Here is a 15,818-nt window from a genome sequence, read left to right on the forward strand (position 1 = left end):
GTTATCCAGATACCGGAATCCCTCCCACCTGCACCACCCCTGTAGCCATGCATTTAACTGTTCTCTCTCCCTATTCCTCGACTCTCTATCACGTGGCACGGGTAACAAACCAGAGACGACAACTCTGTTCGTTCTAACTCTGAGCTTCCAACCTAGCTCCCTGAAAGCCTGCCTAACATCCTCAGCCCTCTTCCTACCTATGTCATTGGTGCCAATGTGGACCACAACTGCTGCTCCCCCTCCCCCTTAAGGACCTGGAAAACACGATCAGAGACGTCATGTACCCTTGCACCTGGGAGGCAACATACCAAAGGTGAGTCTCTCTCGCCCCCACAAAACCACCTATCTGTGCCCCAGAATGAGGGGGGATCTTATAGAAATATTTACAATTATGAAGGAAATGGATAAGATAGAGGTAGAGAGGATGTTCCCACTAGCAGGTGAAACTATAACAAGAGGAATAGCCTAAACATTAGGGGGAGTATATTTAGGATAGAATTGAGAAGGAATGTCTTCACCCAGAGGGTTGTGAATCTATGGAATTCCCTGCCCAGTGAAGTGGTTGATGCTACTTCAGTAAATATTTTTAAAGCTAAGATAGTTTTTTTTGAACAGTAACAGAATTAAGGGTTATGGTGTGAGGGCGGGTATGTTGAGATGAGGCCACAAAAAGATCAGTCATGATCTTGGTGAATGGCTGAGCAGGCTCGAAGGGCCAGGTTGCCTATTCCTGCTCCTAGTTCTTACGTTTGACGCTGTGATCACCTTAAGGAACTTATTATTTAGCCTTTCAACACACCACTCACATCATTTGTATGATCTTTTGATCTCTCTACCTATGAATTCTGTGCCGATGTGGTTCTCTCTACCCGACGAAGGAGCAGTGCTCCAAAACCTTGTGATTTCATATAAACCTGTTGGACTATAAACTGGTGTTATGTGACTTTTGATCTTGTCCACTCCAACACCAGCACATCCAAATCATAACTTGGTCCTAAAGATTTTCTGAACTTGCATTTACAAAGTGGTTGCACTCTCACAATGTCTAATTAATGCCAGTTAAGTATATCCCATATTTTATTAATAATTGTTTGGTAGGACAAAATTTGAATATTGTTGAATTTGACAATTTTCTGTCTAGCATTCATTCAGAAGAGGAGGAATAACATTTTACATTGCATGAGAAGAGAGTACTGATTGTTTGGCAGGAGGCACTAAGTACAAAGGAGTAATGTGATATTTGAATTTCAGCACCAGCGTGATACCACATATTTTGGAAATTTATGAAACTGAATTCAATCAATCTGATAATTTAGTTAGACCTGCAGGGCTTGTTCTGAAAATAACACATCTTGTAGGCATAATCCTCCACAGAACAAAAAATGTCAGTTCCAAACAAAAGATGCAGGTCAGCAATTCATAAACAAAGACTGGACACAATTGCACCTCCCACTCACTGTGAAACAGATATTTTTCACAGTAACCAGTTGTGAAGTACTAAACAGTAACTATTCTGATAATATTTTTGTCTCATAGAATTTGGGCTAACACTTGATTTTCTAACACGTGCATGAGAGATGGGGAACATTGAGGTGAGTTACTTGGTGTAGTAAACTTGGACGTTTATTTATTTTCTTGACTGCAACCACAGTCAAATTTTTCTTTGAAGTATTATGAATTTCATTTTTTTAAAAAAGAAGTCAATAATGAACTTTCAAGTTATATTTAGACTTTTGGATGTTATTCACATAACTTCTTGCAAGATAATCAACTTTAGAGCTTAGATTCAAATATACTCTCAAACTGTAACTCAGTCACAGACTAGGTAACATCCTAAATTCACGTCTGGTTGGTACAGCACTAAGTTGGTGGATCTCAGTTGAGGAGCAGATCAAGAAATGCAAGTGTCTGGAGTATGGTGAGAAAAGGATAAGATTGTTTGTGATAGCTTCCATTGCAATATCTCCTGTTTCAATGCAGATTGATGCCATTCTCCTGCCTTCTCCTTGTAACTCTGCATACTCTTCCATCTCAAATAAGTCTAATTCCCTCTTGAGTGACGGATTCAATCACTGCATTATCAGAGGGAGTATTTCAGACCTAAAACACTTGCTGCATGAAAAAGTGTTTTTCTCATATCTTTTGTCAATTATTTTGTGCCCTCTTATTGTTAATCCTTTTATCAATGGAAATAGTTTCTCCCTATCTACTCTGTCCTTTTTGAATACCACTATCAGATCTCTCACCTTTCTCTTCCAGGAAAACAGGTTCAATCTCTCCACTATAACTTCCTTTAATTATTCTCTTGAATTTTCTACTCTCCAAATGCCTTTACATCCTCCATAAAGTTCAATCACTCAGAAGTGAATGCAGTACTCCAACTGAGGCACACCAAGTATCTTAGTCAAGTTCAACGTAACATTTTCTTCTCCGTGCTCTTATTATTAATAACATTTAAGATTTTGTGCTTCATTAGCTGCACTCTCAACCTGTCCTACCATCTTCAATAACATGCACATATACATCCTTGTTTCTCTGTTCTTCCTCATTCTTTAGAGTTGTGCCTTTTGTTTTATATTTTCTTTTTTTTAACCAAAATGTATGAATTCACATTGAACTAGATGACTAGAGATATTAACACTCTAGCCAAGAAAAAAAGAGGAGACATATGTCAGGTATAGACAGCCGGGACCAAGTGAATCCTTTGAGGAGTAAAAAGGGTATAGAAATACACTTAAGAGGGAAATCAGGAGGGCAAAAAGGGAAATGAGATAACTTTGGCAGATAAAGTTAAGGAGAATCCAAAGAGATTCTACAAATATATTAAGAGGAACAGAGCAGCTAGGGAGAGAATACAGCCCCTTAAAGATCAACAAGTGTGTGTGGAACCATAGGAGATGGGTGAGATCCTAAACGAACATTTAACATCAGTATTTACCATGAAGAAAGATGTGGAAGCTACAGAACTCAGGGAAATAAATAGTGATGTCTTGAAAAGAGTCCACATCACAGATCAGGAGGTGCTGGAGGTCTTAAAATGCATTAAGGTAGATAAATCCCCATCAGGCGTATCCCAGGACATTGTGGGAAGCTAGGTTAGAAATTGCGGGGCCCCTCACAGAATGATATATCATCAATAGTCACAGATGAGGTGCCGGAAGACTGGGGGTTGGCTAACATAGAGCCACTATTAAAAAGGTGGTAAGGAAAAGCCAGCGAACTATAGACTGATAAGCCTGACATCAGTGGTGGGCAAGTTGTTGGAGGGAATCCTGAGGGACATGATTTACATGCATTTGGAAAGGTAAGGACTGATTAAGAATAATCAGCATGTGCATGGGAAATCATGTCTCACGAACTTTGTTGAGTTTTTTTGAAGAAGTAACAGAGTATTGATAAGGGCAGAGTGGTGGACATGATCTATATGGACTTCACTAAGGTGTTCAACAAGGTTCCTCATGAGAGATTGGTTAGCAATGTTAGATCTTATGGAATACAGGAAGAACTAGCCATTTGGATACTGAACTGGCTCCAAGGTAGAAGACAGAAGGTTGCTTTTCAGACTGGAGGCCTGTGACCAGTGGTGTGCCACAAGGATCGGTGCTGGGTCCACTACTTTTCATCATTTATATAAATGATTTGGATGTGAACATTGGAGGTATAGTTCGTAAATTTGCAGAAGACACCAAAATTGGAGGTATATTGGACAGCGAAGAAGGTTACCTCAGTGTACAATGGGATCTTGATCAGATGGACCAATGGGCTGAGGAGTGGCAGATGGAGTTTAAGAACAAAGAACATACAGTGCAGGAACAGACCCTTCAGCCCTCTAAGCCTGCGCCAATCCATATCCTCTATCTAAAGCTGCTGTCTATTTTCTAAGGATCTGTATCCCTTTGCTCCCTGCCTATTCATGTATCTGTCCAGATACATCTTAAATGACGCTATCGTTCTCGCCCCTACCACCTCTGCTGGCAACGCATTCCAGGCACCTACCACCCTCTGTGTAAAGAACTTTCCACGTATATCACCCCAAAACTTTTCCCCTCTCACTTTGAACTCGTGACCCCTAGTAATTGAATCCTCCACTCTGGGAAAAGTTTCTTGCTATCCACCCTATCTACACCTCTCATGATTTTGTAGGCCTCAACCAGGTCCCCCCTCAACCGCCTTCTTTCTAATAAAATAATCCTAATCTACTCAACCTCTCTTCATAGCTAGCACCCTCCATACCAGTCAACATCTGGTGAACCCCATCAGCACCCTCCCCAAAGCATCCACATCCTTTTGGTAATGTGGCAACCAGAACTGTATGCAGTATTCCAAATGTGGCTGAACCAAAGTCATACAACTGTAACATGACCTGCCAACACTTGTACTCAATACCCTGTCCCATGAAGGAAAGCATGCCATATGCCGTCTTGACCACTCTACTGACCCATGTTGCCACCTTCAGGGAACTGGGCTGACAAATGGCAGATGTGGTTCAACCTGGATATCTACAAAGTGATGCATTTTGGAACGTAGAACTCGAATGCTGAATATAGGATTAAAGACAGGATACTTGGCAGAGTGGAGGAACAGAGGGATCTGGGTGTGCAAGTACATAGATCCCTCAAAGTTGCCACCCAAGTGGATAGGGTTATTCAGAAAGCATATGGGGTTTTGGCTTTCATTAACAGGGGTATCGAGTTTAAGATCCGCGAGGTTTTGCTGCAGCTCTACAAGTCCCTGGTGAGACCACACTTGGAATATTGTGTCCAGTTCTGGTTGCCCTACTATAGAAAGGATACAGAGGCTTTGGAGAGGGTGCAAAGAAGGTTTACCAGGATGCTGCCTGGACTGGAGGACTTGCCACATAAAGAAAGGTTGAATAAGCTTGGACTTTTCTCTCTGGAGAGAAGGAGGAAGAGAGGAGACCTGATCGAGGTGTACAAAATAATGAGAGGAATAGATAGAGTCAATAGAAGAGACTTTTCCCCACGGCAGGATTGACTGGCACGAGGGGTCATAGTTTGAAGATATTAGGAGGAAGGTATAAAGGAGACATCAGAGGTAGGTTCTTTACGCAGAGAGTTGTGAATGCATAGAATACATTGCCAGTTGAGGTGGTGGAAGTGAAGTCATTGGGGACATTTTAGCGACTGCTGGACATGCACATGAATAGCAGTGAGTTGAGGGGTGCGTAGGTTAAGTTACTATATTTTACATTAGGATTAAATCTCGGCACAACATCTTGGGCCTAAGGGCCTGTTCTGTGCTGTACTTTTCTCAGTTCTAATGCACCTGAAAACCCAGATCTCTCAATACATCAGTTTTCCCCAGAGCTTTTCCATTTATTGTACAGTTCTCTCTGGAATTGCATCTTCCAAAATGCATCACCTCGCATTTGTCTGGATGAAACTCCATCTGCCAATTCTCTGCCCAACTCTCCAATCTATCGATATTCTGCTGTATTCTCTGACAGTCCCCTTCACTATCTGCTACTTCACCAATCTTAGTGTCATCTACAAACTTGCAATCTACACCTTCCTCCAAATCATTTATGTATATCACAAACAACAGTGGTGCCAGCATGGATCCATATGGGACACCACTGGTCACAGGTCTCCATTTTGAGAAGCTCCCTTCCACTACTACTGTCTCATGTCACCCAACTAGTTCTCTATCCATCTGACTAGTACACCATGGACTCCATGCAACTTCACCTTCTTCATCAACTGCCTTACTAAAATCCATGTATATGACACATACATCCCTTCCCTCATCGATCAACTTTGTCACCCCTTCAAAGAATTCTATTAGGTTTGTAAGACATGACCTTCCCTGAACAAAACCATGCTATCACTGGTAAGCCCATTATCTTCCAAATGAGTATACATCCTATTCCGTAGTATCTTCTCCAGTAGCCTCCTTATCACCAATATCAGACTCACGGGTCTATAATTACCTGGATTATCCCTGCTACCCTTCTTAAACAAGGGGACAACTTTAGCAATTCTCCAGTCCTCAGGGTCCTCCCCCATTTTCAAGGATGCTGCAAAGATATCTGTTAAACCCCAGCTATTTCCTCTCTCGCTTCCCTCACTAATGTGGGATAGATCCCATCTAATCCTGGGGACTTGTCCACCTTAATGCCTTAAGTTTAATTGAGATAAGTGTGAGGTGCAAAGGTGGAAAGGCAAATTAGAGCAGGACTTATACACTTAATGGTAAGGTCCTGGAGAGTGTTGCTGAACGAAGAGACCTTGGAGTGCAGCTCATAGTTCCTTGAAAATGAAATCGCAGGTAGATAGGATAGCCTAGGCGGCGTTTGGTATGCTTTCCTTTATTAGACAGAGCACAGAGTATAGTAGTTGGGAGGTTATGGTGCGGCTGTACAGAACATTGGTTAAGCCACTTTTGGAACACTGTGTGTAGTTCTGGTCTTTGTGAAACTTGAAAGGGTTCAGGAAAGATTTACAAGGATGTAGCCAGGGTTGAAGGATTTAAGCTACTGGGAGATGCTGAATAGGCTGAGGCTGAAGGGTGACTTTATAGATGTTTATAAAATCATGAGGGGCATGGATAAGGTAAATAGACAAGATCTTTTACCTGAGGTGGGGAGGCCAGAACTAAAGGGTTTTCCCCCTCTCATTTAGGATGAGAGGGGGAAAAAAGGGACCCAAGGGGCAACTTGTTCACGCAGAGGGTGGTGCGTGTATGGAATCAGCTGCCACAGGAAGTGGTGGAGGCTGGTCCAATTACAGCATTTAAAAGGCATCTGGATAATATATGAATAGGAAGGGTTTAGAGGGATATGGGCCCATGTACTGGCAAATGGGACTAGATTAATTTGGGAAATCTGGTCAGCATGGACAAGTTGGCCTGAAGGGTCTGTTTCCATGCTGTACATCTCTCTGATCTTTATGTTCATGTCAACCACGTCAACTGAATTACCGTAATAAAACCCTCCGTTACCTCTTACAAAAATATGAGCCATTTAGTTAAGCACAATTTCCCCTTAACAATCCATATGTGCTGACTTGATTAACCCTTATTTGTCCATATGTCTATTAACTTTATTTTGAGATTATTTCCTGTTACCAAAGTTGAAATCGTAAGGAAAATTTGTGGAAAAATTGGGGCAATCTGGAGAAAATGAAAAGCCAGTAGAACTGGACATTTCTTTATGATGTTATTAATTTAATTTGAAAGTCTACATAAGCAAGAGGTTAGTTCTTTTTTTTAAAGGAAATATCTGTTTTGTATTTTTTAACTTCAGGCTTCCTTCTTAAATGTGCCTAACATGTAGATGACTCATTTGCCACCAAGGAAGTGAATGTGCTAACTTTACACTAAATTACAGCACATTACTCTGAAGGACACAATGCATTTTTTTTAGTTCTGGACAAGTTGAACACAGCTAATCTATAAATCCATGTATAAAGATTTTCTGCTTGTGGGTGTACTATCGTGGGGAAAGATTTTGCAATTAGAAAGTAGTAGCTGCTCTTTGTCAAGCTTCAATGCGTAATAACGAGCATTTGCCATGTGATTATTTGAACTGAATGATGTCAGCTGTGGAATGGGGATAAATCCTCACCTGACAATAGGTTATAGTTCAAGACCCAACTGACAGACTTGAATACATCATTTAGGATGGTACTGCAGTCCAGTAGCAGGAAAGTACTGCACTGTTAGAGGTACATTCTATCAAATCAGACACATAAGACCCCATTTGTCTTCTCAAGTAGACTTAAAATGGTCCACTGCACCATACAAACCACAGTTCTGTTTATGGGTTGCTACAATTCCTTTATTAAAGTGACTGCACTTCATAGTTGTGAAGTAAAATGGGATATCATGAGATTGTGAAACGTGCTTTTAATGTCTGCATTAATTTAAAGGAAAGGGCATCAAACAACAGAATATAGATTGTGACCAATTTATTTTACCACTGTAAGGGTAGTGGAAGTAATGGATGTAAGTTTGCTAGCTGAGCTGGAAGGTTCATTTTCAGACGTTTTGTCACCATACTAAGTATCATCATCAGCGAAGCACTGGTGTTACGGCCCACTTTCTATTTGTGTGGTTAGGTTTCCTTGGGCTAGTGATGTCATTTCCTGTGGTGATGCCATTTCCGGCATTGGTGATGTAATTTCCTGTACCTTTATAAGACCCACCCTTAACAGACACTGAAAAAGCCATCTTAGTCAGATTAAATTACAATGTCCAGGTTGTGGTCAAGAAAGATTTCTTAGCAGCATTAGAAACAACACTGAAAGACAACGAACTCACAGAACAAACCCAGCAAACCATCAGACAGACAGTCGCACCAAACTTAAGCAGGAAAAAGAAAGGAAACACAATCAATACATAAGAAAGGAAAACACTAGAATGCTTTAAAAAAGATAAAAACATTGTTATCCTACCTGCAGACAAAGGACACTTGACAATAACTTTAACAGACTACACTGAGAAAACGAACGCACTGCTTGCAGATGCCAACACTTACCAACTGGTGGCAGTAGACCTGACCACACAACTAGAGAACCAAATCACAGCCTTACTCAAAAAAACTTCAGAAATCTGTAGAATTAAACAAGACAGACTTCTAAAAAATGAAACCAGATGGATCCATTACACCACGCTTCTATGGATTACACAAAATTCACAAACCAGGAGCCACCCCCAATATCCCACACCCATAGTCTCGCTACCTAGAATACCAATGTACAGATTAGCCAAGGAAATATACCAGACTGAAACACTTAGAAGATTCACACCACTCAATTCATTCCACCCAAGAATTCCTGAACACAAAAACACCAAGATAGAAGGGGATGAAATAATGGCCTCCTTCACAGCCCTGTTCACATCCATCTACAATAACCTGACCAAAGAAACACTAACTACACTATCAGAACCAAAGACATATACACCAGACACCAACAACTTCATCAAGCTAGTGGACCTATGCCTTACCACACACTTCACTTTCAATAACGAAACCTACAGACAAAACAACGAAACACCCATGGGATCTTCAATATCAGGGTTCTTAGCGGAGGCAGTAATGCAAAGACTTGAACAAACAGCTCTACCTACTCAAACTTTGGGTCAGCTACAAGAATGACGTCTTTGTCATCACTAAATGAAACAAATTAGAGGAAACCTTCAAGACTATCAATAATATCTTTACAGCCATAAAATTCACAAAAGAGGAGGAAAACCACAACAAGCTGCCATTCCTAGGTGTCACAGTAGAGCGAACTATCAATGGGGAACTTCAAACCAGCGTCTACAGGAAAACAACACATACGAACCAAATACTGAACTACAGAAGCAATCATTCCAACACCCACAAACGAAGCTGCATCAGAGCATTATTTCAATGAACCACCACACACTGCAGCACAGCGGAACTACGCAGAGCAGAAGAAAACCAACTATACAGCGTATTCAAGAAGAACGGGTACAATGAACACAGTTCATCGATTTCTCAGCAACAAACCCAAACAAGCAGATAAAATGTGCCCCGAAACCCTAGCCACTGCCCCCTATATCAAAGACATCTCAAGAGTGCCCTGCCAGACTACTTAGACCTCTTAGCATCATGGTAGCCCACAAATCCACCAACACACTAAAACAGCAGGCAATGAACTTCAAAGGACCTATACAGACAACAAGCAAACCTAATGTCATTTACAAAATAACGTGCAAGAACTGTAACAAGCACTACAATAGACAAACAGGCAGAAAACTAACCACCATGAACATCAACTAGCCACAAAAAGACATGACCCACTGTCATTAGTATACTTACATACTGATAAGGAAGGACACCACTTTGACTGTGACAATACCTCCATCCTAGGACAAGCCAAACAGAGACACACACGAGAATTTCTAGAAGCCTGGCATTCCAACTGCAACTCTGTCAACAAACACATCGATTTGGATCCCCTTTGAGGAAAAAACAGGAAATGACATCACCAGCCCAAGGAAACCCAAGCACATAAATAGAAAGCGGACCATAACACCAATGCTTCACCAGCAGCCCACTGATGATGTTACCTAGTATGGTGACAAAATGTCTGAAAACGAACCTTCCAACTCGGCAAGCAAACTAACATTCGAACCACAACCTGAGCACGAAATCTTCTCCAAACTCGCAGTGGTAGTAAATATAATTCTTGGAATAGAAATGAATGGATCAGGGAAACAAATCATACTTGGCCTGCCAACAAATTCTTCTGATAGCTGTCATATGAAAATTTGCCATCATAAATCCACATCTTGTATACAATAAGATCCTGCTCTAATCATATAAAGCATGAATACCTTATTATTCTTCAAAGTCCTTTTCACAATTGTGATAAGTTACTATTCAGTGGGTGAGACCCTTCAGCTCTGAAAAGCAAATGGATGCTGTGGCAAGTAAACGAGGGAGGCATATCCTCTTGCAATTTTTTAACTTTTAAAAACAAAAATACCCCTAAGTAGTCAGACCACCATTCTGCAGGATCTCTAACCCGGAGCAGAGCATTGGGTCCCCAGTCGGCCATTAGACAGATGCTCCAGAGAAGTGGTGCTGCTCACAGATGCCTCTGGGGACTTGGAGGCCGACTGGAGAATTCAAGTCAGCCTCTTACTGATAGGGCTTTTAACAAGGAAAATTCTTTATCCACTGCATTCAGATAGGTACCACTATCACACCTTCATCTTGCCTTCAGCAAAATGGTCTGGTGTGGAATGGTAACAAGAAATCAGAATGTTTGCTGGAGTCATGGAATTTCACACTACTTGTCTCAATATCTGGATCCATTGCAATCTCCAAATTCAGCCCTGTAGGTCTTAAATTAAATTAACAAACATAATTAGTGGAGCCTTTTTTCCAAATTGTTAATTTACTTTAGAATAGATCAATTGTATAAAAGACTAAGTGGTAGACCTTAACAATTGGTGGCTATTGATAGTCCTAAATGCCGAAATAAGCACTATATTCCATTTTTGTGGAAATGTCACTATTCAATCTCCTAAATTCACATTGCACAACAGGATTTTATATTTATTAATGGAGTCTTGTTTCCATCTAGATTTGTTGTGTCCTTGTCTTGATATTTAACTTACAACTGGTGATGGGCTGTGGTTCAGATGAGTATCGTTTTCAGGATCTTTGCTGTCCCATGTGTCATGCAGGTGAGGGGCAACCACCTTTACAAATGAGTGTAACTACTCAAACTTCTGTAAATGTTCTGCTGTTTCAACAAGTAGCAATATCATGATATTGCTAACATAAGAATTATATAATTACATTTTCATCCCTTCAGCAATCTCTGTGTGAATAGTTTATACCTATTAAGCAAAACTGGCTTTCTTGCAGAACTTGTTACCACTTCAAGATGTGTAGTTAAAGGAGTAGTCCAAAGTAATGTTGACAGCACAATAGAATGCTGCAGCACATGAAATGAGTACATAGACAACCAGGTGTACCTTTGTTTTATTTCCTCTCCATCCCTAATCCCCTTGTAAAGAATTTATGGATTTTGCTTAACAGCAACTGATAGCAGAAAAATCTAATCATAACTGTATAAGAACTTTTTTTTTAAAAAACTCCTTTAATTCTTATTATCTTCCCGATCTGCTCTCCCATTTTTTCTCCTGAAAATCACAACCATTTAAAAGTGGCTGTTATTACATGTTCACCTAATCTGTAGTTGTCAGGAAAATTATGTCAGTGAAGTGACACATCCAATTTTACATTCACCATCTCCTGCAAGCAAAACGGTACCTGATTTTTGTTGCATCTCTCTGGTGGAAGTGGGTACTGTTTTCTTCCAAGAATGTAATATTCTTCTGAACAGGGTTACATTTTCTGCTGTAAGGTGTACTTTGCTGTTTTATTTGATTTTCTGCTGTGAAATTGGCAGAATCTAACATTTCAATTCTGTACCTTCAGCACCACATTCACTGACTCTTTTTTGGTTTCAGGTTCTCGTGTTTCTAAACACTGTACATCAATATCACAAACCACATGTGTTCCCTGTGCTCGTGGAGCTTTCACAGATCGTCCAAATAGTTTAGAAAAGTGTATGAAGTGTAAATATTGCGACCCAGGTAAACATTTAGTAATAACTGCCTCTAACAATTGTGAACTGAACAAAGTGGACTGATCTCCAAATTTCTTTCAAGAAGTATTTGTATTTGTATATTTTAAAAAGGTTAATAGTCAAAGATTTAGATTTTTTTTGTCCAAAGGTATTTTATATATTGTTTTGGAGTTGAAGAAGTGTTGTGACATTCCTACTTCTGAACCAGAAACTCCAGATTAAACTTACTTTAGGAGTTGTTAGCCAAGGAAAGTATGTTCATGTCACCAAACAGGCCGAGTATGAATTTGTAAATCCTTCCAAAAATGGTCAATGGTAGGGCTAAGAGAGGAGAGATTCTTGGTCAGCTAAATGTTGGAAAGACAATTAAAGCCTCCATTATAATTATATTTTGTTCCAGACTACTACATTATTGTAAAAGTACATGTTGTCACAGCAACTGAATTTCCTGGCTTGTGATTAGTTCAATTGCTTTGACGACAGTGTGGATTAGATTGATCCCAACAGACTGGGAGTTTGTACCCAGTTCAGACTGGAATTGATTCAGGTCTTGCCTCCTTGCCTTACCTATGGCCACCGAGGCATGTGGGTCAGACCTGTCCTTATAGAAAAGAAGTGAAGAGTTAGAAGACTGGGATAAGAAGGTTATATATCAGGCACTTAACAAAGTACCTGACTTATAATGAAACCCAAGTCTACTATTAAATTTTGTCACTCTCTCCAATATGGCCATAGACGTCTGAAACTTAATTATTCATGTTCAGTTACCTGGACCTAATTCATAAGCAGCAATCAAATAGAGAAGTTGGTAAGTTAATTAACAATTCTGAGAAAAAACATTTAAGATTATGTAAAAAGTTCTTCTTTGTTAACAGAACAAGAAAATTATGATTTTTAATTGCACACTTTCTCAAGTTTCATTAACCATATACAGTTCAATGAAATAAAAGTGCAGCTTTTCTTGTTTTATGTTCTGCATCCTACAGAACTGTTATAAGATGATAAAGAACTTATTTCAATTTACTGATTTGTTTTCATTGCAGAGCTAGGACTCTATGCACGGCAAGAATGCACTGAAACCCAGGATGCAGTGTGTGACTGCAAAGAGGGCTACATTTGCTTAGCAAAAACAAAAGATGGATGTCATATGTGTGCAAAATCTATGCCACATATTTTCAACAAAAGTAGAAATGTCAAAGGTATGATACTAGATTGGCAACTGTTTCACAAGTGAATACTACAATATTTCAGACCAGACATGTGTTGACTTCAGTATCTGAGTGGTAACAAGGTCTGGCATTCATGGGAAACTGATATTGATTTGTTTTTGACTTCATAACTGAAAATGCACAAAGAACACACAAGTCAATTGAAATACATCACCTGAGGTCCCAGCATCTATCTAGCATGCATAGGGAGGTAACCTGTTACAGGCAGCTAAATATTATCTTGCTAGCACAGTTCTAAGGAAAGATGAGTGGAGCAGATCCAATAAGAAATTGCTTTTGGCTGCAATCCAATTCACTATTTACAATCCAACAAGTCAAAACTGACTTAGATGAGTAGCTCAGCCTTAAGTCAAAAATGAAGTTTCATGGATCTTTACAAATACTTCAGACTACAGAGGTGAAGCTGAAAGCCCTCTTTCAATGGATTTCAGAACCTGAAGAGGTTGTCCCACTGTACTATCCTACTAACAAAAAGTCAAGATCACTGATGGAAGCGACACAGTTTGTTACAAAAGTTTTAAAAGGAGTACGGAAGAATAAAATTATATAAAATAGGATTCCTTGCCTTGTTGGAGTGTTATATTTAGATATTTATTTGTTTATTGTTTATGTATAAATGAAAACTACTAGCCTTATCTCATCACCACTCATTGATTAGAATAGTGCTCACTAATATTCACGATGAAAAGCTTGTCATTTCTGAACAGCCTTTTTATAACTACTTGACATCCAAAGCTTTTCAGCCAATTTTGCACACAGCATATCCCCACAAACAGAAAAAAGGGGACAACATAATGTTTTTGTAATTGGAAAATATTGACTATGGCATGGAATACCATTCCTGTTCTTCAAAATAGTGCTATGGGATATTTTACTTCTAGAGATTTGAAGAGTCCTCAGCTTAATGTTTCATCCACAAGATGGCACCTCCAACTGTGCAGAATTCTTTCAAAATTGCACTAGAATGTCAGCATTCTTTTTTCATATTTATGTTCTGAAGTACCAACAAGCTTCTGACAGTTGACACTAAAAGGAATTAATAATGTTGTCTTTGCAATGTTCTGTTAATTCCAGAACTTTCATTTACTCAACTCCATTTTTTAAGTTCATATTATTGTGGTCACAATTGTTTTTCTAAAATTCATCTAGGTGATCCGAGACATCATGAAGCAAGACCAACAACAGAATCTGAAATTATCCACAGTGATGCCATCATTAAGTTTTTAAGTCAGGATGACACAAAGAATCCAATGCTACTTGGAAACAAAACTGCAAAGAAGAAATCTGTTCCTAAATCAGAAATAGCAGCTACATACCGGAAAGAAGAACCAGCTCCAGAAACAACCACAGGGAAACCAAAACTGGGGTTTGGGCAGGATCCATTACCAATGACAAAAGTATTGATGACATTGATGCAAACAATTGATCCAGCATTTCCAAAAGAATCCTTAAAGCTGCAGGAGGCAGGGAACACAGCCATTGTAGAATTACAAAACACTACAAAGACAGGCTTAACGGGCTTGCAGACTGTTATGCAAACTGGGCTAGCGAGTATTCGGACTACTATTCAGTCTGGAATGGTAGGCCTACAAGGTGCAGTGAAAACTGGCATGGTAGATATTCAGAATGTATTGCAGACTGGAATGACTGGTATTCAAGAAACCTTAAGGTCTGGGATGGCTGATATCAAAGGTATCAAGAATGGTCTCAGTCAAGTTGAGAACACTCTGAAGCAACTACAAACAAATTCACAATCTAACTTAGTTCAAATGACCAAGCAGGTTGGTGCACTGGTCAATTTTCTGACAAAGCTTGCCTCGAACCAGTCAGTGTCCTTCATCCACCTGAGGGATATCACTTGTAAGCTTTTCAATAAAACAGAGGCAAAATCAGAGATAAATCAATTCCCGATAACACCAAATTAACATTAAAATACAAATAAGGCTCATGAGGTAGACCTTGAATAGGTTATCAGCACAGATTCTTAAGCTCTACACAGGAGTACTCAGCCTCATTAAAAATGCATAGCATATAAAAAAATTACAAATACTTTTTTTTGGAAGCCCCTTACATGTTCTATTTACTTCCTGTAACATATGCACATTTCACTGTGACTTATGTATTGTCATTTCTTTTCAATTCTCCAAGAGTTGGTTTTTAAAATTTACTCTTGTGTACTGCAATATAAATAAAAGCTGCTTCCGGTTAATTTTCATGACTGTCAGTCAACCTATTTAATTTGAAAATATTCAGTATGTAATGCATATTATTAATGGGTTATCTAAATGACCTGGTCTTAAGTACATGTATAGTTGTAATAAATGTTTAGGATTATGTAACAAAACGTTTCAGTACTGTGTGATGCATAGTGTAAGATAAATATGTTATTAGACAGCTCATGAATCAGTTATCATATGTTATCAGACAGTTTTTTTCAATTTATTGAATTCAAGAGCTGAATATTTAGCATCAATCTATCTGCTATGACATTTTT

General features: G+C 39.3%; 1 protein-coding gene across 1 annotated transcript in view; it reads left to right on the forward strand.

Annotated features, from left to right (window-relative positions):
* The window catches only part of LOC122540119, a 20,707-nt gene extending 5,458 nt beyond the window's left edge, over positions 1 to 15,249 (forward strand). The window contains exons 2-6 of the mRNA XM_043675427.1: positions 1,537 to 1,592; positions 11,082 to 11,184; positions 11,977 to 12,102; positions 13,139 to 13,294; positions 14,474 to 15,249. Coding sequence (XP_043531362.1) covers positions 1,578 to 1,592; positions 11,082 to 11,184; positions 11,977 to 12,102; positions 13,139 to 13,294; positions 14,474 to 15,249 — 1,176 coding nt within the window. The 5' untranslated portion in view covers positions 1,537 to 1,577. The remainder of the gene's footprint in view (positions 1 to 1,536; positions 1,593 to 11,081; positions 11,185 to 11,976; positions 12,103 to 13,138; positions 13,295 to 14,473) is intronic.
* The last annotated feature ends 569 nt before the right edge of the window (positions 15,250 to 15,818 follow it).

Source organism: Chiloscyllium plagiosum, chromosome 34, assembly GCF_004010195.1.
Source record: "Chiloscyllium plagiosum isolate BGI_BamShark_2017 chromosome 34, ASM401019v2, whole genome shotgun sequence".
NCBI lineage: Eukaryota > Metazoa > Chordata > Chondrichthyes > Orectolobiformes > Hemiscylliidae > Chiloscyllium > Chiloscyllium plagiosum.